Source organism: Rhea americana, unplaced genomic scaffold (genome assembly GCF_003343005.1).
Source record: "Rhea americana isolate MKP2758 unplaced genomic scaffold, rheAme1 scaffold_34, whole genome shotgun sequence".
Classification (NCBI taxonomy): Eukaryota; Metazoa; Chordata; class Aves; order Rheiformes; family Rheidae; genus Rhea; species Rhea americana.
In genome coordinates, this window is record NW_028186468.1 from 1,993,610 (window position 1) to 2,018,878 (window position 25,269).

Here is a 25,269-nt window from a genome sequence, read left to right on the forward strand (position 1 = left end):
TTCTTCTCTGCACACAGCAATCTTAAACCTGAAGGAGAGTCAAGGCAGAAGTATTTTTACCTGGAGACTTCCAAACTCCCACATCAGATCAGAGGAAGCTCAGAGAGAGATTAAGAAATATCTTGTACTCTAGTACATGCCAAAGCAAGCTGATAGACCCTCCAAAGCCCTTCTGTAAGCCAAAGATCAGAGAAGGCATAGCACAAGACCATAAAGACCAATCTGGAGTTAAATCCTTTGTTTTTCCTGAACTTACTTTTAACTAGAGGTCTAGTGGCCAAAAGGAAAAAAGAAGGGCCAGAGTACCTTGTTTTGCTCCAGACATCACTTCAGGCCACTTCTGAGATGAGGGGACATGTTCTTCTCTTCTCACACACTTAGTAGCATAAGAGGGGAAGGAGGAGTATTGCAAGCACCAAGTCCCCAGCTCAGTAGCAGTCTCAAGATGTTGATCTCTGCCTTCTCTCCCCCACCTCCAGAAGTTATTTTTAAACTGGTCTAAAAATAGCTTCTCTATTTTAATTGGAACTAATTAAGCATYAAACTACACTTAGATAGTAAACATTGAACTGAAGTTTGAATGGTGCACATCAAAATACAGTAAGTGATAAAAAGCTGCACRTAAATGTAAAATATATATGCCATCTCAAGGCTTCCACAGATYCTGTAACAATGGGATTTGTTATGAATCAGATATTCCCCGCCACATTAGTCTTATCAGACAGAAAAAAAGTCATCATTAATCACTTCAAGTGTTTTTAGAAAGGTGGTTTCTGCTTGACATCAGTCATTTACATAGATTAAAAGGTATACCTATTACTTTAGGGACAAATAAGACAAGATCTTTGCTTTGTAGTTTTTACAGCTATAATAAGATCAAACAAAGCAAGAAGAGATTCTCTTTGTGAATGGAATGAAGAAAGAATAGAAATTACTACTATGGAAAAGTAATTTTTCCTACATGATTAGGATATTTGCATTTCTGTATTACTTTTAGATCATGCCTACAATTATTACTCACTGTAGCATCTTACTACTGTATGTAGTCACTAATTTATAGTGCTCATTTAGATTCTCATATTGCTACAATAAAGAAAGCATTTTATGCTCACCTCTTTCAAAAATGAATTCAATCATTTAGCTGTTAAGACTGTTTCAGGAAGAAAAATAAAAAATAAAAAGGTGTCCCAGCTCTCCAGTGTATACTTGCATCAACACTTCTTTCAAGAAGCAGTAGCATAGATGCCAAGAGCTATTGTAATCTGAGTGGCTGCTTTAAAAACAAACAAACAAAAAACAACACGTAAAGCCCTCCAAAAGCCTAGAAGTCAAATATATTTCCTGCTCTCATCTTTTAAACGGAGCTCACAGATAAGATATTTATTTCAGGACTGACTTAATTCACATCACTTCAGCAAAGAATAAGAAACTCTGAAGATTTAAATTTGCTCTTCTCAGTAAGCTTTTTCRTTTGTCTTTTTCTCTTCTATTCTAATACTTAACAACCACCATCTCTTAGTTAAATGTCTTCATCTGTACCGCATGGAAAGGCTACACAAGCTCATGTATTTATTTTCAACAGGGCCAACTAGCCTACACTCCTTTCAGCAATAACAAATGTTTACACATTAGCACTTTTGGCTCAAGTATTAGAGCTGTTGTTCTGGACTTCAGTGCTACGAGCAAAAATACCTGCCTACAACAGCACCAAACAGCTATGAAACCATAGCTATAAAAACAATACAATTAAGGACACAGTTTCAGAATTACTCTGTTACAAGCTGTTTATTAGAACTTCACTTTGACAATAAATAAGGTATTTTCCAAGCAATCAAAATGTAATTATTTAAAAAGTTAAACAACTGAAGTTTTCCCAATGCATTTTTTTTATATATACATGATTTACCATATTTTAAACACCAGTTCATCTGGAGCTGTACAACAGCAGGACATCTATATTTTTAAATTGACACAGCAGACTATCATGATATCTTCAGTCTAGAAACTGTGTGTAAAAATAATCCAAACTATACCAAGCTGAATTTGGATGGTCCAGCTGTTATCAGTCTCTTCATTCATTAGAATAGTTGTTGCTGAACTCARTTTCTGATGTATGGCTTACACAAAAATACATCCTTTTAGATTTATGGTTTTAAAGAGTAAGCCACTTGATACCAACAGTACATATTAGTCACTTGTAACTGTATGTTACTGCACACTCTGTTCTGCCCGCAACACAGGTGGCACAGAACACACTTCTGCAAAGGATGAGCATTTTCAGTACTGTAAATTCCAGTAAATACAAACTTTGCACTTCAACCTACTGTTAATTATGAAAATGTCTTTTGGTTTTAGTCAAATTGGCTTTTTTTTTTTTTTGCTTAAATACTCCAGACATTTAATATGCCTATAAAATAATACTAAGAGTTTGACGTTCACAAAGTTAATTTCAAAAGAAAGAATGTCCATGTTAAATAAAGCACCAAATTTTCCCCATGTTTATTCATTGCAGTATCAAATACTAGATGTTTTAAAACATTAGTTCTGTTGAGAGTTGTAATTTAAAAAATAAAATTTAATTCTTATGGTTTTAATCAAAGCCATGTTTCCAAAGCAAGTTTTATACATTCTGTGCAACATCCCATTTTCTTTAAGTGGAGAGGTACCAGTCTCCGAGTTAYGCAGCTGCAATTGAGTTATCTTCTGCTTGTCGACCCTGAGGCTTTGAGGAAATAAAAATAGGGTTAAAAAATGCAAAAGACTAGAGTTGTTGTGAAACTCACTTAGTAATATATCATGTTGATCATTGTAGATGAAATGATTATGGCATTAAGTCTATCCTTGCTTCTAAGCATTTCTAATAGTAGGACTTTTACGGAGCACATCCCACTGGAATTTCACTTTGGCCCACTTGGTAGCAGGCCTCAGCTCCTTATAACCACTCTGTTAAATAACAAGTTCTTCAAACACGTAAGGAGATGATCTTAACACAAGGCCTAGCTGATTAGAGTTCTCCAAGTATTACTGCAGTATAAAAAGTTGATAATGATAAATGAATAAAATGGGAGTAACATTGAAAGTTTCCTGGAAGAATCTTAAGCAGAATCACAAGAGATAGTAAGGAGGAAATTTTAAAGGAAAAAAAAAAAGAAAAAGCATCATTACAACAAGGTTCTTAGAGGTTCTGACAATTCCAATGAGAAAGCAAAGAATTCAAAATCCCAGGAGGTACTCTTGTAAATAAAGAATACCTCATTGCTGAGAAAAAAAGCCTTTTGCATTAAGAGAATATCTTGATAGCCAGTCTAGAAGAGCCAGTGATTGACAGCATATATAAAAATTAAGTTTTGCCTAGCTCTTTTGGCTGAAATGAAATTGAAAGAATGCCAGGACCATTTCCAGGAAACAGGATTATAGATGTCAGAACAAGCTTTCCTTAAGCAACATGAATGAACTCTCCAGGCTCACTTGCCAAGAGTCTGACAAAAAGTCAATATAGTACTCTGGAGATCGAAGCAGCAGAAGAATGCAGTGTTTTAGGTTACTGGATTTACCTTGCTTTGAAGAAAAAAAAAAAAAAAAAAAAAAAAAAAAAAAGGAAAGAAAAAGAAAAAAGCGCATAAAATCTATTTATCATGATGCAATTGAACTGCCTTCAGAGCTGCACCAGTTTAAAAAACACTTGAGAGTGAACATAAACAAATTCCCTAAGGATTTTGTTTGACAACAGCAACACATGGGTCACATTCACAACCCAAGACTTTCCAAAGCAAATAATTCAGTTACTAACTGTCCATTTTAGCCTGCTGAGAAGTGGTCAGCTTTAAACAGAGCTAGGATGGTAGTCCTCAAAAAGCAAGCAGCTCTACAGGGAGCCCTTAACACAAGAAAATTCTGTCTTACCTTCACAAAAATGTGTGTAGGTATGAATCGTCTGAGCAACTGGTCAGTGAAGTTTGGGAATCGCATCAAGTTAATATGAAGAGATGGTAACTGCTGATATCCAGCCATCAGAGGATAGAAGTTGTATAACATTTCCTGCTGTGTGCCAGGAAGAATTCGCAGTCTGATCTAAACAAGCAAACAAAAAAAAAAAAAACACATATACTCTCTGTCAGAGAGTAGTTTTCTATTTATTCATTGTTTTTACTCTGACTTTGGAAATAATGCAACTATTTCTCCTCCTGATTTAAAACTGTTACTTTCATTCTGAAACACAATGTTACATACAAACAACAACATGCCAAACAGCTCCTAGTTAGGCTTCCATTTACCCCTTCTTTAAAAGGGGCCTGTATGCAAGCTTTCCTCCAGAGAGGATTTACCATATTTATCATTCTTCTGTTTACCATACTTCAAAAATTTACAAAATAATTCTGTGATTGTCATTTCTGTATATCAGTATAAGTCTAATTCATGTATTCTTTACCATCAGTTAAGGCAACAGGACCTGTAAATGTGACATTTTTGTACCTGCTTAAGGCCAGAGAACATGAAGGCATCACTGGGTTCCACTGACACCTCCACATCCTGGACTAAATTAGTCTTATTTTGCAGGTGATATCTGACAGGGAGGGATTCTCGGACTCGACCAAATGAAGGAAGATCTTTGGAAAGAAAGTAAATAATCTCATATATAAAATAAGTTTTAAAGTTTAATAAATAAGTCCAGCTCAAAGAGCAATGAAAAGTTTGGGAAAAAGTTACAATAACTAGGCATCTGAAGTATTCCTGATRAGATTTTTCAAAAGCAAAGACTAAGAAACAGATCACAGCTTTAATTTGCATTTTTTCAGTAACATTTCCACAGCACTTAAGTTATAAACCCCCCAACTGTTTACACTACACAGGAATGCAGACTGGGAATCACTAAGGCCACTGTCATTGATTATTTTCAGCTTATCAAAACTTTATCAGATATTGTCAGAATGCTACTTAAAAATACAATRGGAAAGAATGATGGGGGAGTCTCAGTACAAATGAGAATAAACTAAAGAAAGCATACAAATTTTATGTTTTCAGTGAGCTCTGCACTCCTACTCTGCTCTTGTGCAGATGAAGTGCTGGAAGACAAGTATTTCTCCTGCCCACAAGCAGTTCCAATACTCTAGGCTGTTTCTTTCCTGAGATGATGCCAGGGCGTGGGTGGATGGAACAATTCTTGCCACAAGAGTCTACAAATCCAATGGGAACAGGAGCTTCATCAGAGGCAGCTGTGGTCTCTGTGCTGCCATGTAACACAAGTTGTTACATCTGTAGCTTTTAAGAGAACACACTGGCTTAACTTGCCTGCAATGAGGAGTGGAAAGAGGAGCAAGGCTTGGGGCAGTCTAAGGGATGATACATTTTCTTCCACTGGCCCCATAATATCCATCAGTAGTTTTCTGTTTTGTGCTACAGTGAATGCAARTGCTGGATGCTCTAGGACTCCACAGCTGTTCACATAAGAAAATCTAAAAATTTTAATTGGGTCATATATACTGCTAATTAAGATTACCTGCATTAACATGGAGGGGAATGCTCTCTACAATCACATGTGGTAGAGTGATCACTGTACTAACAACAGGTACACTTTCCACAGGTGAACTTCTGCAGGAAAAAGTCAAACACAGACCATACTGAAATTTATAATATTAAACATTAAGACAGTAAGCCAACAGAACATTGCTTATGTTTTATTCAATAAACTATAGTAATTTCAATGATTTTTAAAAAAGAAAAAACCTTTATACTGGATTGTTGGAAGTTAAAAAGAGAGAGAAAATAGCAATAGGCAAACAGTAAACAGCTCTGTCTAAACAAAACAAAAAACCTAAGAGACAGATATATCAMAGCATTTATTTTCAGAAGCTAAATGAGTTAGGCTAGTGTGAGAAATCATTTAGTTTTCTCATCTTAAAAGCATGTGTTTGTTCTTAATATTAAAAAACTATTCCTTTAACACTGCTTCAAGTGAAATACCTCATGGTTGGAGAAAAATCACCATGAAAGTGGAAGGTGGTGACTGAAAAAGCTTTGCAGTCAACCTAAGAACTTCTAAAAAAGAAAGCTTCATGGAATGTTAAAACCATCACCAAATAACATTTATTTTTAAGTGAGTATGTTTTTGCTCAGAAGTCCAAAAACTGAATCAGAATCAGTAATTGAGAAAAAGTCTAGGCAGTATTTGTTACAGAAAGAAAAGAAAAGAAAAAAAGAAAAGCCAAAAACACCATCACTCCCAAACCAAACCAATTCCTCCTTGCGTTCCACACCACCCAAATCCAGGCCAAGAGATAGCTACCTCTTCCAGGAAAGGATATAACATCCAGTTGCCACTCCACCAGCACTAGTAACTGGAGGGCACCGAAGACAAAAGCATTCACTGGCACTCTCACCTGTCTGTAAAACAACTATCAGCAAGATTTTGTTTAAAATCAAGAGGCCACTAAGTCTTAAAATCTAATATTACATATAGATACAAGAATGTTTAGTCTGAAGGGCCTGAAACTGCTTTACAAACTACATTATATAGTATAAGAATTCAATAAATCTAGAAATATCCTGACAYGAGTGTTGCACATACAAATAGATGACAGTTTATTTTCTAAATAGCATCCTCACGTCTTTGATGTCTATATTGAACAAGCAATTACATATTTAGAGTTTATATGAAAAAACCCAGCAGATAATGCCAGTTCAAATTCTTCAAATCCTACACTTCTTTCACCATAAATTCCAAATTTCAGCATCAACCCTCTTATGTTTTAAAATAAAAAGATATCTAGATATTTCTCCTCTCCCGCCCAAGTATATTTTTATTGCTAGGGGTTTGAGAAGAGAGGGAACACAAAAAGAAAATCTACTCGCCTTTTTTTTTTTTTTTTTAAAAAAAGGTTCCTTCAGTTAAGACAAGTACTTTCTCATTTAGAGTGATTTAAAAAGAAAAAGACAGTAAAAGTGCTAAGAAAATAGAAGCTTTAGACAAAATAATAATTAAAGGAATCCTCATTAAGTTTTAAGGGGAAAACACAACCACCTCCACTCCACCCCAAAGCTGGGCAGCTAAGTAGTTGGTATCTCAAGTTAATAACTCCTGGCTATTAGCTCTTTAGAAGTGTCCACTGGTAGTCAAGAAGCACAAGGTGCTGTAGCTAAACCTCATACTTTGGTGACTAAAAGACCACAGGAAATCATTGCTTTCTGCCAGGCACCCCCCTCTGTAGATTCAACTACAAAGGAACTGCAGTCTTGCAAGGCCTTGATTAAGTTGGCAAACAGCTGCCTGATGATCAGGCAATTTGTGTTCYGTATTTTGATAAGACAGACATATTTGCACATCCCTGTTGACTCAAACACATCRTTCTGTCTGAAGACTTTTGATCAATTCTACCATAAGCTACTCCAATTATCTGGCTTTAAAAGTTAGCATATTGACTTCTTAAAGGTTGAGGTCTGTAAGATAATTTTTACATTTAAGTAGTAAGCCATTAAAATGTGTTAATATAAAGAAAAAAAGCTTATTTCTAATTACTCTTTTTAGGCTACTCTGTTTAGCTTCACATTTTGCAGTTTCATGACTGAATTCRTGGACAGGGATCCTCTTAGCCTTTCGATGCTGCCTCCATCAGAAATTTTTGCATTCTACAACATACTTGTAGTCCATGAAAGCTAGAAACATTGAGTATTTCTTCATATGAAGACTTAAGAACTTGCACATTAAGAGTATTTTCAGGTGCCTACCCTTGCATCTGCTATATTTAGAATTTTGGTTACCATCTACTATCAATTCCATTTACCAGATCTAGTGAAGGAGAACCACAGTGTCTAATCGTACTGCTGTCTACAGTGTGTTTTATCAAGCAACTGAGGTATTCAACAATTTTTCCTATTTAGAGTTTGCCATTGACAAGCAAATACTGTTTTAAAAGCATCCCTCTCACTTTTTGCTCATGTAAAAAAATACCTTTACGACACAAGCACAGCCTAAGAGAACATACCATTTTCCACAAAAGACTCCAGCTGATCTACTGGAGTCATGGCAGCTGAAAGCTGTAGCTGGCTGGTCACAATAGTGAGAGGCCAAGGAGAGGCACTGAGGATGTCTGTCATCAATAAGAAGGGTATATCTGCAAAGACTCTATCCAAATGTTCCAACTGCCAAGACAGACACAAGAAGCATCAATTTTTAACTAAACAAGACATAATCAGAAGTGGCGTGATTCCAAAATATCAGTGGTTTTTTGAACGCATACCTTTGTGGAGACAAATTTGACAGCAACATCAAATGGAAATACTGTTTCTATAGTTACAGTTTCATCCTGTATAGGTAATGAAAGGGGTAGGAAGAATGTGGCGGGAGAGAGAAAAAGAGAAGTTATATTCAGTTTCAGACCAGGCCACTGATGTCAAATTAAGAGTAAGCTTACTTTTAACACCATTTTATCTACGTTCTCCCCAGGGCAGAATGCATCAGTGATCATTTTCTGAGAGCAAAGATAGAGTTTTCTTTTGATTATACACTTATAAAGGTGTTCACCCTAGTTTTGAAAAAAGGGCTACAGTTCGMTTCTTCTCTACCCCATTAAGAGTCATTTTACCACTATAGTACATTATGAATTATTACAGTATGATTAATTTATGAATCAGGATTATCATGCTGTAATAATTCATAGCACTATAGTGATAAAATGCCTTCTAACTTCTCCCTTTTTTTTAAAAAAAAAAAATTTCCAATAGAAACCATCAACTAAAATTATCTTCTCAAAAATGTATTGGTCCTATTAGGTTTTGTGTTGAGAATTACATAGGAAAAAACACAGTTAGTTTCTCTCTTCTCATGAAGYGGCCATGATACTATAAACACGAGCATTTCCTTCAACACAGAAATTACATTACTTCTTCTGTTACACAAATCTCRGTTCTATGTACTGCACTTCCACTTTGTTTTGAATGTTCTAGACATCTACCCACATACAAACTCTTACCATCCATCCATTCAGTAGGTTACTAGATATACTGCTGATTTACAGTGCTTCTATATACTGGAAATGCTTTTAAGAAATCTAGAATTACATTAATGAACTGCAAGAAATGACTCAATCTAAAGGCTACGTATCTCCAGCAACTCGTGCATTTTTATGCCATACCCGGTGGCACTTGCAGAGGATTTCTTTCCCTTCAACAGCAGTAGTTATCAAGTAGGAAACATAAACCAGAAACATCCTTGCACCAACCGTTCCACAACGAATGTATATTGCTTTTTCCAGCTACAAAATGAGACAAAAAATGAGCTATGCAATACTTAAAATGCACTCAATATTCCTASAGCTGTCTGGAATTTGTTAAATTATCATTTTACAGTGCAATACTAGAAGGAAAATTTTTGACTATAAAGAACCTGTTTCACTGTATTATCTTAACCATGTAGTGTGATTTTAATACATAGTAGCAGCACTGTTCTCATTGCTTGCCATCTGCTGTTTAGTAATGCAAGAGCAGAGCCGTTACTAGCTATTATACAATATATCCAACTTCTTGTTTACTAGTCAGAATTTCAGTTCACTGTAACATCTGCAGATTTGAGCCTCCACCCAYGCAGAATCATCCTGGCAGCTACTATTATCCACTATCCATTAGCCAATACATTTAATTAATAGTTGAGATTAGCCTCCTTATGTTTTAACCTTCACACTTATCATTGAACCCAGAATATATGCTATTTCCATATTCCATCCAAAGGGGAATGTAGCTAAAGAAATTCTAAACTACAAGTAAACATTAGGCAAAACATGCCGTAAGTATTTCATTTACCAGTTCAAATATCTGAAACTAAATATAAGCCCTTCTGCATGAAGGTCCTTTATTCCTTGATGCTCATTTTCTTAACTATGATATAGAAAAAACAGTTGATGTATCTACCTTTTCCCCTGGCTGCAAGTCTCCTATAGGGATATCAGGAAGCAATGCAGGACAGGAGTCATCACATGTTTCTGTTCCATGAAGAGTCACCTGAGTTTTCTGAGTCAGGTTGGCATCTTGTCCTAAAATGAAAAATAGTCTTCATAAGGCTTCATAAGAGGCCTTAATAGTTTATGTTGTTTAAATCATTGAAGCAAATAAGCAGCATCTAAAAACATTCAGGTATTCATCTCAAAAAGCAACACATTGCAAATTAAAATCATTAATTTGGTTGATAGATGCTTTCGAAAGTATCAGCAGGAAGACCTACAAGTAGATCTATCTGACAGGACCTCAAGTTTTCTAAGTTGGAGGATTTACATCCACTAGACCTTTCTCCCGCAAGGTTTCCATTTCATCTATTTAGGCCAGAAAATCTCAGGATCAGAAGCCATATCTAGATGTTCCCTACCATATACAAAGTGAAATATGGTTATGTGAGTTTTTCTTGACAATCTATACCAGTAAGCAAGGAAAGGCAAARTAAAACGCAAGTTTCATATTTGACTCTTAAATTCTCAAGTGCACAGCTTGATGCTTTTAAGCCTTTTAAAAATCGTTCTTCCAAACTACAAAAATATACAAGAAAAATATATAAATGTTAAATGACATTATTCTTCATTTACGGGTTGACTAGAATAATAGAGCTACAAAAATCACATGGGATCATTTTCAAGGGAAAATAAGTCGCATCTTGCCAAAAGGTTGCAACTCTGGAAAATATAACATCTTTCCTGTGAATGAAATATCAGATTTCAATTGTTCTTTTAATGTAACCGGTAAGCCCAGAATTTTAAATCCAAGTTTTAAGATTCAAGATCAAGGGGAAAAATCAAGACAGAATAAAACACTGCATTAGCAGCTCAGCACAAACATCCAATTAAATAAGCTTAAAGAATACTCTACTGACACTAATGAGCTGTACAAGTGTATAGGGAATGTGGTTCTATTTTAGATTATACAGTACATCTTGTAGTAACTATCCAAAAGACAAAAATATTCTTAAGCCACCGGCATTTGGGATATAAGCAGTCATACCAACATAACTTTTAGACTTTGTRTTTTAAAAATTTTCAATAACTACATACAGCTAGCTAGAATTTAACACATATTTTCATTTTTTCCTTTTCATTCAAAAGGACACAGTTGCAACTCTCCAACCATCCCCCAATTTCAATTTTTAAAACTAAGTAACACTTTCCAGGAGAACCCTTTCTCCTCACCCCACACAAAGATGATATATTAAAGAAAATATTTATCTGGCTCTATCTGAGACTTTCACCTCAGCAAGAAAAGTCTATTCCTTTTTCCAAGAAAATGTAAGTTATTTACAAGTGAATTAAATCAAAAAAGTTCTACATTCTCTTTCAAACCCATATGAAAACTTATCTTTTCATAAGACCCACAAAAACACTACTGACAAGTAGTGATTAAAACAGCTAGAACCAAATGGGTCTTAACAGTTGTTCTTATCACTATCATCTCACCATTCCCCACTTTATCTTGGTTTGACACTTAAGWATGACAAGAAAGCCATTTATTATTGTTCTCAGCATAGCAGTGAGAAAAGGGAGTCAATTAGGATCCTGGTGAAGTAAACAAACAAAAAAAAAAAAGAAAGAAAGAAAAAAAGAAAAAAACACCAAATACCTGGCTTTAAACCCGCAGTGAGCTTAACATCTTTGGCAACTGTCTCCTCATGTGACTGGATTGTCACAATCAAACAATACATTTCGTTAGTCAGGGCTGGAGGTTCATGACGGAGCTGAACAGAAATGTTTGGCACTCTAGAAATAATCCTTCAAGAGAAAAGACTCAGTTATTGTATGTTTCTTAATGAGTTTAAGACTAGTTTAAAGGAGATCAAAACAGCTTATGGTTTGAAGAGTTCTCAACTAGGAGATGTGAGATACCTGAAAAGCAACATGATGAGATACTCTATAAAAATTAATTGGAACATCTGTACATTAGAAGTTCAGATTTTCTGTCAAGACAGATAACCCCACCACCACCAACAGCAAACATTTATTTTTTCAGAAAATATCTACTATTAACCTATTTATTAATGATTATTTCCCAATATAGTTTCTTGGGGATTGTGTTGCTGCACACATCCATGTGTGCATGCACACACATGCCTGTGTGCGTATTCTTCTATAAAATACACGAGTAACTCTGATTTTCAAAAAATGCAGCGAAAAGTCTGCCTAACAGTTAAGTGAAGGAGAAAAATAAAGTGGATTTGGTATGCTCTGAGATTAGGGCAAGCTTTTTCCATACTTCTCACTATCTCAGAACTCCAAGGTCCTAAAGAATTAAGATAGGTATCAACTTAATCAACTTATCCCCAGTCAGTTACCCAAGGATATATTAGAAAGCTCTTTTTGAGAGCAAAACAAATCTCTCTCTCTTTTTTTTTTTTTTTTTTTTTTTTTNATGCAGAGTGATTGGGGTTTGCAGGAATCACAGTGACACATCATAAATGTTTAAGTTTTTACTTACATAGTGCTTGCCTGAATCGTCAGACTGTCCCAGTGAACTTCATTATCTGGAAGCTTAGGTCTTCGCCTGAAGGAACGGGCTGCTTGCAATGCTTCTTGAGATGAAGCAGCATCTCCACCTCCTCCTCGCCAATTCAGAATCACACATCTACCAGAGTCACTTCCCAGGATCAAATCCACAGAGGTGATCTGATATATATGAATTCAAAAACACATGGATAGCTTCCGCTGCTGTTTGTCCTCAGATCACCCATGATAGAATTAATTTTCCAACATACACAGCCCCGGTAATGACACGTATCACCAAAAAGCCTCCGGCAGCTTTGGAGACTGAAGTCTCCACAGCAGCAGTATAGAAATTCAATTAAGGAAACTGTGGTGGAAAGAGTATACATGTCCATGAGTGTGCAATATAGTCTTGAGTAGTTTCCTACACTCCCTCAGTTCCATGGTGCTTGACTATGCGTTACACATATTAAAAAAACAGTACTTAAGTTTTTGTGTTTTCCTTTTGTTTGGCATTGCACAAAGAAATATTACTCCCAGTTTTGATATTGAATTTCAGGAGTAATAAATTTCAAACGTTTGAAAACCCCAGTGACATTAGCAACCAATGCTGAATTAGAGATGCTTTCTCATTCTTTGTAAATATCAGTGGAAAAYGTGCAAAACATTGACAAACCTCAATCTTCTTTCCTACGTCTTCAGTTTTTGCAACAAATTTGAAAGTGAACTTTCTTGTTTTGCCAGGGACCAAGCACATTGTTCCTTGAGATGACTGTTCTAGGATATCACTTTTTTGATAGGCTTCTTCTACCACACAGTACTGATTGTAATCCTAATATAGAAGGATAGGGAAAAGTTAATAGTTACAAGTTTAATACATTTTTATAGATAATGGTAGCACAGTGAATGCTAAGGCTCTGTTACCAGATCAAACAATATTAGCTCTTGCTACTTTTCACTCTACTGAAAAGAGACTTAAGTAATTAGAGTGAAAGTTTTTGATATTAAATACCCATTATATTAACTATTTTAACTTAATTTAAAAGCATCAAGAGGAAGATGACATTAAAGTTTCAGAAGGATCATTTTAGCAAGCTTCACAGAAGAACAAAGATGTTATATACATACTAATTGAATTGAATTTGGGGGGATTTATCACAATATCAATATAGCTGTCAAAGGGTATAAAGATAATCCAAAAAGCAAAACCAGCTTTCCAACAGAAGCATTAACAGTCAYTAAAACAGAATTTTGAAAGTTCTTCTCCAAAACTGTAAATAATATTATTGCATTCGTATATTATTTGAGTTAGAACATACATAGTTACCTGGTTATTAAAACTGACGCAGAGCTTAGAAAACCTGATAGGATGAGGACAGTCAGCTTTCAAGTATACATCAAACTGCACAGGAACATCAATGTGAAAACTTGGAGCAAAAAACTTAGCCTTGCATTGCACTAGAATTAAAAATAATAATATAATAATATAATAATATAATAATAATACTTGAAAATACTTATTACACACAAACTACCACACTGAACTCCAGAAGCACTCTCTTCTCTCCCATTATTGTTATGGTAAGAATTGCTTTGTATATATACWCWYRAGSCWWWGSCTYRWGWGTAAGTGGGACATATTTGGCTCCTGGCATGCCACACACAGCTACTTTTCAGAATTTTGCTGAAAACTTTGTGGGAGGGAAGACAGATATTCATCAGAAAAAAAGAAAATCTGAACTAAAACCAAAAAACTTAGACTCTTATTCCTATTTCTACATTAATTAAAAGCATAGGTAGCCTCAGTTGAAAGTTGAGAGTTTTTTCCTCAAACACAACACTCCAAATTATTGATTCCTCTTGATGTTGTGAGTCAAGATAGGAGATCATTGGCTTCTCATAACTCCTTATCTTAGTGATTTAGAAGAATAGTGCTGGCACAAGAATTTCAGTGTTACTGGCTTTAATGCACACTACATAATTATTTCTAATTATTTATCTCCAAAATATAATCATGTTTAAATTTATAGAATGGTGCAAGTTTGCTTGAAGCTTTGTTACTTACCAAATGGTATAAAATCTTGGACTTCTATTGTAAAAACATTACTGCCTGCCAAGGAAACACGGTCAGCCCACAATTTCTGTGATGCCTTCACAGCACTAGCATCACAATCAGGTTCAGGATCAGGGCTCTCATTCTGTATCCAGAGAGAAAATTACAAATTAAAAGGAGGTTGCCAAACACAGACTCCCTCTTAAGAATAACAGAGAAATAAGTGTTTTGTCACTTGCCATTAGAACTTTTATCAGATTTTTTTCTATTCGAGATTTCTGGTCTTCTTTAAGGGTGGATGCTAGCAAGTGAAACAAAAAAAGAAGTTTAAAGTCCTTTTACTTTTTTTTTTTAATTTTAAAAAACAAACCCTTCCTTTAGTTTGCACCTTCCAAAAACAAAAAAACGAAAACAGAAAACCTGCACAAAATATCTAACAGCAAATAACAAAATACTTGAGTTTTCAGAAGTTTCCCCTGTTTTAAGTGTTTCCTCTTACTTTCACTGGAAATGAGCACAATAATATTTGGTTAGACAAGTACTTCATACTTTATCAGTGGAAAACCCCAAGGGAATAATGCTTAGAGCTTCTTGTTATTTCTGTTTAAAAACTGAAGGAAGAGTAGAAAACAGAACAGTTTGGGACACTGGAATAGGCAAGCTCAGATGAAAATAAAGTAGCAGCTAAAGGAGATGACAAGAAAGAAGAGGGAAAAAACCTAACTTAAAACATTCTTCTCTTGAAGATGAGTAAAGGTAGGTTTATCTTGTTAATYATTCCTCTATATAAAGCTGAGTGGCCAAACTAACTAATAGAAGAWGCAAAACCATTTATTACGACATATACCCTAAAAACAATATTAGTTAGCAAATCGAGGCACAAAGATTATTCCTACATTGTCATTAATAGCTGTTATCCAAAGCAAAGCGTTTTAATACTTACTGTACAGCTACAATAAGTTACATTTTCTTTCTTAAAACACACCRTATGCAAATTTCATCAGCAGAGTTCTAATAAAAAGTTTGAGAAGCATTTKGGATTTTAAAGTCCAGGAAAATGCTCTTGGCTTTTATTATTTACTACAAAGCATGTTTTTCCCTTCACCTATATTATAGTTCTCCCTCTGCCCCCAAAGCTTAGGATATTTCTGTTACATTGTTTGAACTACACAGTTTTTTGTCTCAAATGAAGCTCTACGTCCTGTGTCTCCTGACACAGACTATTTGAATGTACTAAAATTCAGAACAGAAGAGCAAGAAAATTTGACTTGAAAGAAGGTCAAAATTCAGAACAGGTATAAAATTTTCCTGCAGTCAAATCATTTGAAGTATTCTAAACTATGCGACATGTGACTGATTTATTTGAAAATCTGACAGATAGTTATCTTTTTTTCCTTAATATGATAATTGAGTATATTTCTTAAAAAAATACCTCTGCCTAGTAGCTCTAAAGAATATGTTACATAATCTTTTAGCTGAGCCATTAGATAGGAACATTTGAGAGCTGTGGTCAATATGGAAGTAAGAAGAGTCCACCATCCTTCACTGCGATATTCACACATAACATAATCCAACAGCCTGCAAAGTATTAAAATTGAGAGAAAAATAAGTTACACATCCTATTTTAAGAAACTCAGATTGTTTAGTATCATTAATACAGACGTTCTCAACTAACACAAATGCTAGATTAAAGCCAAGTCAGCTATTTCTATATGACAATGATTTATAGAAATCAACATGAARTTATTGTGAAGAAACTCCTCCAGCTGCCTGTGTTGTCAGTCCTTAATGTTAAGGCAACAACTGGACAGAGACCAAGACTCTTAAGCCAGCATTTTACTAAAAAAATATGACTTCAAGTTGCATATGCTGCAAACTTCAAKAGAAAACAACCCCAAAACTCACAATAAAGTCATCTTATCCTTCCAAACAGAAGGATCTTAATACACTTAAAGCTGAGGTGGTTATTTTCCCTTCTATCTCCCGTCCTCTGCTCCCTTCAAGGGTTTCAAGAATATACAACCATCTTATACATCAGTCTATGTCAGGCAAAACTCCACATCCTATTATGGCTTTTACACCAATTGATTTTCACCAGTACTAGCAATAGAGAGGTTTGTTTTGTTTTGTTTTAAATAAACTATATCCAACTGTTCAAGGCAGTAGTTGCTGTTAATATATAAAAAATAGGTTTGATACAATTTGATCTACTTATCCTAGCCTATTCTCTCCTCTATGCAGCTTCTGTTCAGCTAGTAAAAACAATAAAGTTGTTACATCAACATACTTCGTTTACAAAAGGCAATCTTAAAAATCTAATTAAAACATTGTGAGGCTCCTAGATAAAATGACCTTGATTATTTCATCTTAAAAATACAGAATTAAGAAACTAAACATAAGATACAAGCTCAGACAAGATAGTAGTTGCACATCAGCACTGAGCTCAAGCTTTCGTAGATTTGTAGCCATTAATATTAACAACAGAAAACTGCACTAATAAATTTCCTTTTGTTGATTCCCTGGTATATAAACAGAATTAAACTCAGATACATTTCCTTAATATTTTGAAACTTGTAACTCAGTTTTTAAACGAGGTATAACTATATTCTCATTGCAGGTAAGAGTGACTTCTGAAACTTGCCTGCCAAAACAAACAGCACTCACTGAGTTGGAAATAAAATAAGATTTAAAAAATGGCCCAGTAATGCAAATTTCCACAGAGAATGTTATTTGCCGAATGAGGCAAATCCCTACAGAAAAGAGATTTTTACTAATCTAGTGAGTGACCCATTATATTCACTGTACTTTAATAGAAGTGGAGTTTGTAGACCCTAAAGCTTGCTTTTCAATCAAATCCAGGTACTAGTAGCATCTTAAGTGAGTTTCCAACATCATTCCATACTGATAAAATATGTAGTCTTAGTGTGGAAAAGTAGCATACTAAATAAACAATCAAGGGTGGTACTCACTTCAAAGCTTTGGTGTAATCCTTGGCATAGTAATATTCTTCACCCATCTGAACCACTGAAAAACAATAACAGATATCTGATCAATACTGAAAATTTTTGCAAAGTTACTTAAAGGATGCATCTGAAACTATACTTACTCAAATGACTCTTCATTCTTGGACATTTGTATTTCTTGAATTGTGCAACAGCATTACTCAACAAAGTGATTATTAACTCCTAACAGATAAAACCAAGAGTACTGACATCACTATATATGTAACATTAGGATAGTGTTAGTAAAACAAATTTGTGGAGTTAAACTCACTGAGTGAAGAACATTTTTCTCTTTCAGCTGCAGGGCTAAAATCCCCAGCTTCTCTTTTTCAGGATCAGAAAGATCAAAGCCTGCATAAGACAATGAAAAATCCATTACACTGGAATTTTGTCAAGGTCTGAGAAGAATCATTTATCTGGTAAGGGATATGTAATGCAAGCACCAACTCAGGCACGCTCAGATTCTCAAACATTCTTTTTCCTAGGAGATGGCTACATTGCTTTAAGAACCCTTCTGTGTTCTAAAGGTGAATTTCTGGAACAAGTATCTTTGTTTAAGAAAAAAAAAAGAAAAAGAAATTACTCAGTAAACTATTGTAAGATGAGTAAACCTTTACATTGCATCTGTTAATGTTTAAAGCATGTAAGTTACCACAWATTTTGAGACCTTTTCCTATCTCATCTCAAGTAAGGCTTCAAGCTTATGTTTCTTTAGCAGGAGAACACCAGCATATAGGGAACCGTATATAACTTTAGAAGACTAAAATCTTCTGCTGAAATACATAATCTTGAATTCACATATTAATTAGTAGCTTAATCTTGGTAGTAGATGCTAAACTATTTCAAAAACAGTAACCACTTAAAGATAAAACAGGTTAGATAGGTATGTAGAYACAGCAAATGAAAAAGGGTTTAAAAGAAGGCAGTGATAGAGCTGCAAAGCTCAGAAAAGTATACAGAGAGAACAGGAGAGGTGACCAAAGGGGGAGTGAGAAAACAAGAGAGGTGACCAAAGCAGGAGTGAGAAAGCAAGAGAAGCAAAGACAAGTCAGCAATGAGCATTTTAGAACCATTTATTTATTCATACATAGCTCAGAGCTATAGATTCAAAGTTTGAAGCGATGAGAAAACTTCTCCCTTAAACTGAGAAAGGAAGATGTGTTTTTGCTATTAACATCTAGGCACTGCATCTTCTGCATTCCATTTTGAAATCCAAAGGGTTTTTCTAAAGCGTCATCAGTTTCTGCCTACAACTGGCAAGATATAGTATGGATAGTAAGATGAATTTGTAATCGTCATGCACAGGGACGTCATCAATGTTGCTATATCAGGTTCTGCAACTTTCTCCTTCCAGCTATGTATTTACTGCAGTCAGACATTACTGCAGCACATTTAATCCAAGTAGTTCAGGCAGTAGTAGCAACAAAGCAACAGAGGCTTCAGCATGGCCTATGCAACTTTGCTTAAGATTGCATCCTGCAAAAACCTCTGAGGTTTCTTCTTCTGTTTTCTCCAGAGATAAAACGCTTCCTGCACTTCTGATGGACTCCCRTTCAGTTCATACCACCAACTAACACAAGGAAGTGTTTTCTCAGCCTTGCATATGGCTCTATGGAAAAGGGATTATATACTTTTGCCTACTAAACTAGTTTTCAAGATCAGAGAATAGTATGTCTGAACCCACAGATACAAGACACAGAAACATACTTAATATTCCCTGCCGCCAAGGCCTTTGCCCATAGAAGTCAAGCATTCCCGTCTGTGTTTCCAGCGGATCCGGATTTGGGTACATCACAGAGGACTGTAAATTCAGCAAACAGAGTCATTAAAAAGGTGAGTTTTTTCCTAAGAACTGGAAGAAATCTAATGTTCTAGGACACACACACAGAGGAATTTTCTTTAAAATATTTAACCTTTCAGGCCGTCCGTATAAAAATTACTTCAGGAAACCCAAGCTTTTAAATATTTCTCGTCAATTCATTTTCATTTGTTATATATACAGTCACAGAAAAACTGGTTAATCCTTTTAAAACTAGCTCCAAGAATGACAAAAGAAAAGATATTAACAGAAATAAATGCACTCTCGAATAATCAGGACATGTYAGCTGGAAAGTAGTTCCATACAACTAGCGCACACGTCCAATCACTGAGCGTTGGAACCACTTTTTCCATTCACTCTTTTCTGCCAAGCAAACACCAGAAAAACAAAAAACCCAGATTAATTTTTTAATACTAATGTTCTTGTTTCTCTGCTGTAAATCACCACAGGTACAGAACATGTATGGAGAAGTAATGGAAAAATGTAACAATAAGTTTTCAAGCACGAGACACAAAGCTAGATATTTAGAAAGATATTTAGAAAAGTCTTTTATGAGTAATTTAAAAAAAGTGTCAACAATATTTGGAATCAAATAAATAGAACAATGCATTTTTTCAGGACTAAYCTTTCCAAGTATTTGTTGGAAAATAAGGGAAGGATGCATATTTTCCCATGCGTATCATTTACAAGTATTACAAGTTTCTCCACTAATTTACCAGCTGGTTACATGCAACTTGYTTGTTTTGAACTTACATCGTGGTTACAAAGCATATTTGCTAGTTCTTTCCGTTCCTGCGCATAGTAGGCTGCCTGCTGGTAATAAAAACCTGGATTCTGAGTYTGAATTGCTGTCAACCCCAGCTTAATCGCTTCATCAAACAGGTCACCAAAAGCCTGAAACCTAAAAACCAACAAAGATATTTCTCATGTGATTAGGTACAAAACAGCAATTTTAAACTGAAATGTACGTTTCCACTAGAAGTTCTGGTTAGCCTTAAGACAGTCTCTGAACTTAAGTGTCTTAGTTCTATGGCTACGTCTATGTCATACCCTGTTCATTCCCAGCGACAAGTTGWCAATCATCAGTGCAAAACAGAATGACATCATATAGCTTTTATGATCTACTGTCTCTCTTTCTTCGATAAAAAACCTCAGAATTCATGTCTTACCTAGACAAATAAAACAATGAGCTTCATCATAAGGTTATATAGGAACTGTAAAAGGAACATTACTAAGTTTAAATAAACATACTGTTTCGACATCCAAGCAGCATGTTCAAAAGCCAGTTCCGCACTTCCTATTTTTTTCTTGCACAAGTCAATATGTTTTCTGAACTGAGCAATTGCATCCAGTGGAGTATTATGCTGAAAACAGAGGCGACAGATCTAGAAGAAATCAAAAAAAAGAGAAATGCTTTGTTAGGCCATTAATGATTAAAAAAATAAAAAAATAAAATAAAAACCTAACTCTAGTTAGCTCTAAAAGCACAAGAAGAGAGCAACAGAGAAAACAGAGGGAGAGAAGTAAATTTAAAGCCTAATGTATTGCACCATAAACTGAAGAGTCCTCCACTTCATCTGACTTTATTCTCCTTCCTCTTCTTSCCCAAATAATCAATGGAAGAGTGCATAACTTGGCCAAATTCAAGACAGAAGAGCAGAGTCAATAGGAACACTATTATCTTTAAAGTCTTCARTGACCTCAAAAAAGATTATGACATTCAATGCAGTCCAACTCCAAGACCATTTTAAATAGTGGGATAGTGCTGTCTTACCTAGAAGTCCCAAAAGGAGATCAAAGGAGTAATTTCCTCTTCTTAATAAGCAGTATCTAACCTACACTGGCCTAACTTTTGTCATAGATTGTTAATTCCCCCTGCAAAAAGTGGGAGTAAAAGGTGTTCAGTTCTTCAGATAACTGTATCTCACATTAGCTCATCTTCCAAGATGCTCCTGAACCACACAGGTTCAGCTAAGGACCCTTTTTGTGGAATTCAGAACTGGCTTTGCAAGCCTGAGTGCAAGATATTGGCACCCAGTGATGGCTATTYCTAATCTGTCTTCTTGAAAGCAATATGAAACCGAATATTTAAACCTTTACAGATTAGAAAAGTATTAACTATATTTTTTTAAGCACAGGTAGTCAAAGATTAGAAGTATGCTTGTTACCTTGTAGTTTATAAATCCAGCCATGGTCTTGATTTCCAGCATGTTTGTTTCATGAGCCCTCAATTCATGCACAAGATTATATGCAGTTCTGTAATTTCTAAGTATAAATATTTAAAATAGAGTGAATTCATACATGATAATGAATTTGTACATTCTAATAAATAATTTAAGAATAGAATTCCTGAAAATAAAAAATAATCTTCCAAACCAGAGTGTTTTTCCCAGTAAAGAACTCACCCATTACACACWTATTTATAAATGATTTACATTCATGCCCTCCTTAGGTAGTAATAAACCAGAACATTTTTAAATCATATATTACGATAAAGGGAAAAGTAGGGGTGAGGTGGGTACACAAGCCTTACTTTAGAGCGTTCTGCGTATCTTGTTTCAGCTCACTGAAGAATGCTATTTTGAACTGGTGTCTAACAAATAAAAGCTGCAAAACACAACCAGTATACATCATTCATAAGCATCTGAATATACCCACTACCTACAAAGCAGATGCATGCAATTATTCTGTGAACATCTGTGAAATTTAATACTTGACTTGGAAAGCTGCTTTGGCAAAAGTTGTGTAGTAGTTCTCTCTGCTACTATGACTCAGCAATGGTCTTTTTCCAATTTTTATCTATTACTAAGACTTTTACCACCGAGCAGATGAGAACTTTGTAACAACAACAACAAAAAAAAGTCTAAACCCACAGCTTTGGCTTAGTTTTTTTGGTTCAAGTCTTGCCAGTTTAATCAGAATTTGTGTGTTTGAAAAGGTCTTTAACAAATTGAAAAGCAAAAGCCAAAAGCCAAACTGAGTCTAATTTAAGTTCCAGGTTTTTAAGGAAAGCATTTCTCAACTTGCTAGGATATTACATTCTGATAGATTAAACCATTACAGACAATTTTTTAAAATCATGATTGTCAATTCTGGAACATTATCTGAGAACTTCATTTTTAGGATGTCTCTTTTCTTGTAAGATGTCAGGAAGACAAACTTAAGAACTAAACCAAAATCAAAAATCAAAGTTAAAACTGTAGAAAATAAAACCCAGTTTATTTCCTACATAGAGAGGAGGAGTCTCTTATTGGAAATAAAGGGGGAAAATGAAAAAAAATATATTCATACAACAAGCAACTCTTACTTTTAAATTATAACAGGTAATATAGCTTGCATATTATTTCAAAATTAGAGTAAGATTACCTGATGAGTGGTTTTGTTCAAGAACTCCTTATGACATTTAACTCTTCTTATTTCTGTATAATAGTAGTTCTGTGCATGCTCATAGAAAGCATTCTCCAATCTGTAACAAAGTTGTTCTTCATTACCTTTCTCTCATATACAAAGAAACAGAAGAACTTCAAAAGAAGTTATTTCTAATCACTACCCATATTTAAGATTGTCAAAAGTAGTACTGAACTCTTCTGTAAATCACCATACTGGGTGGACATCTACACATGAGGACTCTTCACACAAAGCCTTGCAAGGATTAGCACAAAGTACAACAAGAAGGTTCAAGAGCCTTGATGTCCTGATTTCTCATATAAAAATCTCTAATATATAACATGAGACAGTTTGGGGATAAGCTGTTAGGGTTGTGCAAGCGAAGACTAGTAGTTGCTCTATTATGATAGAAAAGCCAATAGAAAGTGGAGAAATGACTTGGTCTAAGCAAGCAAACCTTGCAGAAGCTCCTTGATTAAGCCTCAAGGGCTTGACTGTGGAGCAGAGGCAGGAGTATAAAGGAAAGAACAGCAATAAATAATACAGGGAGTTATGGAGCACAGACTACAATTCCTTATCCTATTAAAACATCAGTGGCTACCTGGGCCATAGGTGACAATCAAAGACACGCTTACAAGGTAACTCACTCAGTGGCAAGTCCCAGAAGGAAAAGAGACAAAGACACAGAGCTCTGTATTCAGTATGAGGCTGAGGAGGGTCTAAGAAGCACGTGTTGGGAAAAAAAAAAAAATCCAAGGAAAACAAAAGATCACCAGAATCTAGGAGAGGAATGCTTTCAACAGCACTGACGCATGCTGAGAATAAAGGATGAAGTACCAGTTCTAGGATTTGGCCAACAAGGGATCATTGCAGACTTTAGTTAAAGCAATTCAGCTTGTGTTCTACTCTCTGCACAGAGAGGGTGAGGATGAAAACAAAGTAACAGAGCACTAGAAAACAATTGTTAACTATGAGTTCAGACACAAAAGGAAGATACAAYAAATTAAGTCTCCCTGGCATTGCAACACTGTATTGTTACCATGTAAGAAGAGACAAGCCACTGTGTTCTAACACACAGGTTTTTCCAAACAAGAGAATCCACATCATACCTTTCTCTCTTACTATTATGAAATCTCAATTAAGAATCCAAAACGAAGACCAAGATCGGGAATTTAGTACTTGATTATATGTTTGAAACTTTTTTAAAAAATGTGCATGAAGAACTATCATGCCTGAAGGGTATAGCCTTATCTTTGCATACCTGGAGAGAGTAATAAATCCTCATATCAAAATGCAACTATATGCAGTCTGTGAAAGCTTGTGCTAGTTAACATACAGTAAACACTCCCTTTCTAGCAATGGATACAATATTAGCATTAATTTGTTTTGAGAATTTGACTATTATATAAAAAATAAATAGCAAGGCAATAGAAGGAAGAAGTAATCTCTCAGACCACAACCCCTCACCTTAAGCATATCTGGAAACAAACAAGCAAACCCCAAACAATAACAAAAGCTAGTCTTAATAAACTATGATTGCCTTAGTTTGAGCCCTTTCTCCTTTGTCTATACAGGACAGTTTTCCTTCTTCTGTATTTGAAAAATCCTGATCATTTATTTCAATCCACATTTCCCACAGACATTAAATCATGAAGAATATAAAATATAACAAGGACATAGTATCCAAAACCACATAAATACCAGTTAAAATGGATGAGAAGAGAGACATTTAGGAGAGTCAGAAAGTTGGAGGGCARGGAGGGGGCAAAGATTTGTTAATACAAAGTTACAACAAGACTTTTGTGGGGAGAAATATTCAGAACCAGTAGGTCCAGGAAACATTGTAGCAATAGARAAGTCTGCTTTGCCTTTACACTACTTGGGGAGGGGAACATGTTGGGATATCTAACAATGTTTCTCAGAAAGCCCGTCTAGCAACATCTCGACCGCCATAATGCAACCTCAGGCAGAAAGGGCAGAGGTGTGGAGTCCATCTGGCAGCAGAACAACCTAAAAAACTTCAGTGAATGAATAAAACAGTCACTGTTGGTCTACAACAGGTGTGCCACATAGCTATCATCCCAACCTATCAACTCACTYATCACTGTTAGCAACCAGAGGAAAACAGCGTTTTAAAACCGCTTACCTTATAATATAACCAACAAGATGATCAGTGTGYGGAAGTACAAACAGGGATTTTCCAGAAAGGTCACAAGCATTACATAAAGCTGCTGCCCTCTCTGATGCAATAACATCTTCCCCTAGAGAAGCCAAGGAAAGCACAAGTAAGCAGTATGTAGTGCAAATTCAAACCAGCTCTAAAAGCTTGACCAGTAGAAGGTATGGAAAATCTAATATCCAAACATGGAGTACACGTTCCTTCTTGCTTCATTCAGAAAACTACATTTTTCATCCAGTGGAAGAGACTGGTAGCTAAGCTACTACCAGAAAACTTCCATAACAATGTAGAAATATGCCATAAATGTTTCTTTAAATTTCTGTTCTCTCACACAATTAAATATACTGCATCTTGAAGACTAAAATGGTATCCAGAAAATATAA

General features: G+C 35.3%; 1 protein-coding gene across 1 annotated transcript in view; it reads right to left on the minus strand.

Moving 5' to 3' along the window:
- Nucleotides 1-1,758: 1,758 nt before the first annotated feature.
- Nucleotides 1,759-25,269, minus strand: part of TRAPPC11 (trafficking protein particle complex subunit 11) — a 25,359-nt gene continuing 1,848 nt past the window's right edge. The window contains exons 4-29 of the mRNA XM_085311381.1: nucleotides 24,854-24,968; nucleotides 22,687-22,786; nucleotides 21,854-21,927; nucleotides 21,489-21,585; nucleotides 20,572-20,705; nucleotides 20,074-20,221; nucleotides 19,209-19,302; nucleotides 17,773-17,852; nucleotides 17,606-17,684; nucleotides 17,469-17,523; nucleotides 15,932-16,077; nucleotides 14,739-14,800; nucleotides 14,512-14,644; nucleotides 13,774-13,904; nucleotides 13,123-13,278; nucleotides 12,442-12,629; nucleotides 11,590-11,738; nucleotides 9,901-10,022; nucleotides 9,129-9,248; nucleotides 8,235-8,300; nucleotides 7,980-8,136; nucleotides 6,284-6,392; nucleotides 5,498-5,589; nucleotides 4,474-4,607; nucleotides 3,904-4,071; nucleotides 1,759-2,722 (exon numbers count right to left, since the gene is read on the minus strand). Of these exons, the coding sequence (XP_085167507.1) occupies nucleotides 2,678-2,722; nucleotides 3,904-4,071; nucleotides 4,474-4,607; nucleotides 5,498-5,589; nucleotides 6,284-6,392; nucleotides 7,980-8,136; nucleotides 8,235-8,300; nucleotides 9,129-9,248; nucleotides 9,901-10,022; nucleotides 11,590-11,738; nucleotides 12,442-12,629; nucleotides 13,123-13,278; nucleotides 13,774-13,904; nucleotides 14,512-14,644; nucleotides 14,739-14,800; nucleotides 15,932-16,077; nucleotides 17,469-17,523; nucleotides 17,606-17,684; nucleotides 17,773-17,852; nucleotides 19,209-19,302; nucleotides 20,074-20,221; nucleotides 20,572-20,705; nucleotides 21,489-21,585; nucleotides 21,854-21,927; nucleotides 22,687-22,786; nucleotides 24,854-24,968 (2,954 nt within the window). The 3' untranslated portion in view covers nucleotides 1,759-2,677. The remainder of the gene's footprint in view (nucleotides 2,723-3,903; nucleotides 4,072-4,473; nucleotides 4,608-5,497; nucleotides 5,590-6,283; nucleotides 6,393-7,979; nucleotides 8,137-8,234; nucleotides 8,301-9,128; nucleotides 9,249-9,900; nucleotides 10,023-11,589; nucleotides 11,739-12,441; nucleotides 12,630-13,122; nucleotides 13,279-13,773; nucleotides 13,905-14,511; nucleotides 14,645-14,738; nucleotides 14,801-15,931; nucleotides 16,078-17,468; nucleotides 17,524-17,605; nucleotides 17,685-17,772; nucleotides 17,853-19,208; nucleotides 19,303-20,073; nucleotides 20,222-20,571; nucleotides 20,706-21,488; nucleotides 21,586-21,853; nucleotides 21,928-22,686; nucleotides 22,787-24,853; nucleotides 24,969-25,269) is intronic.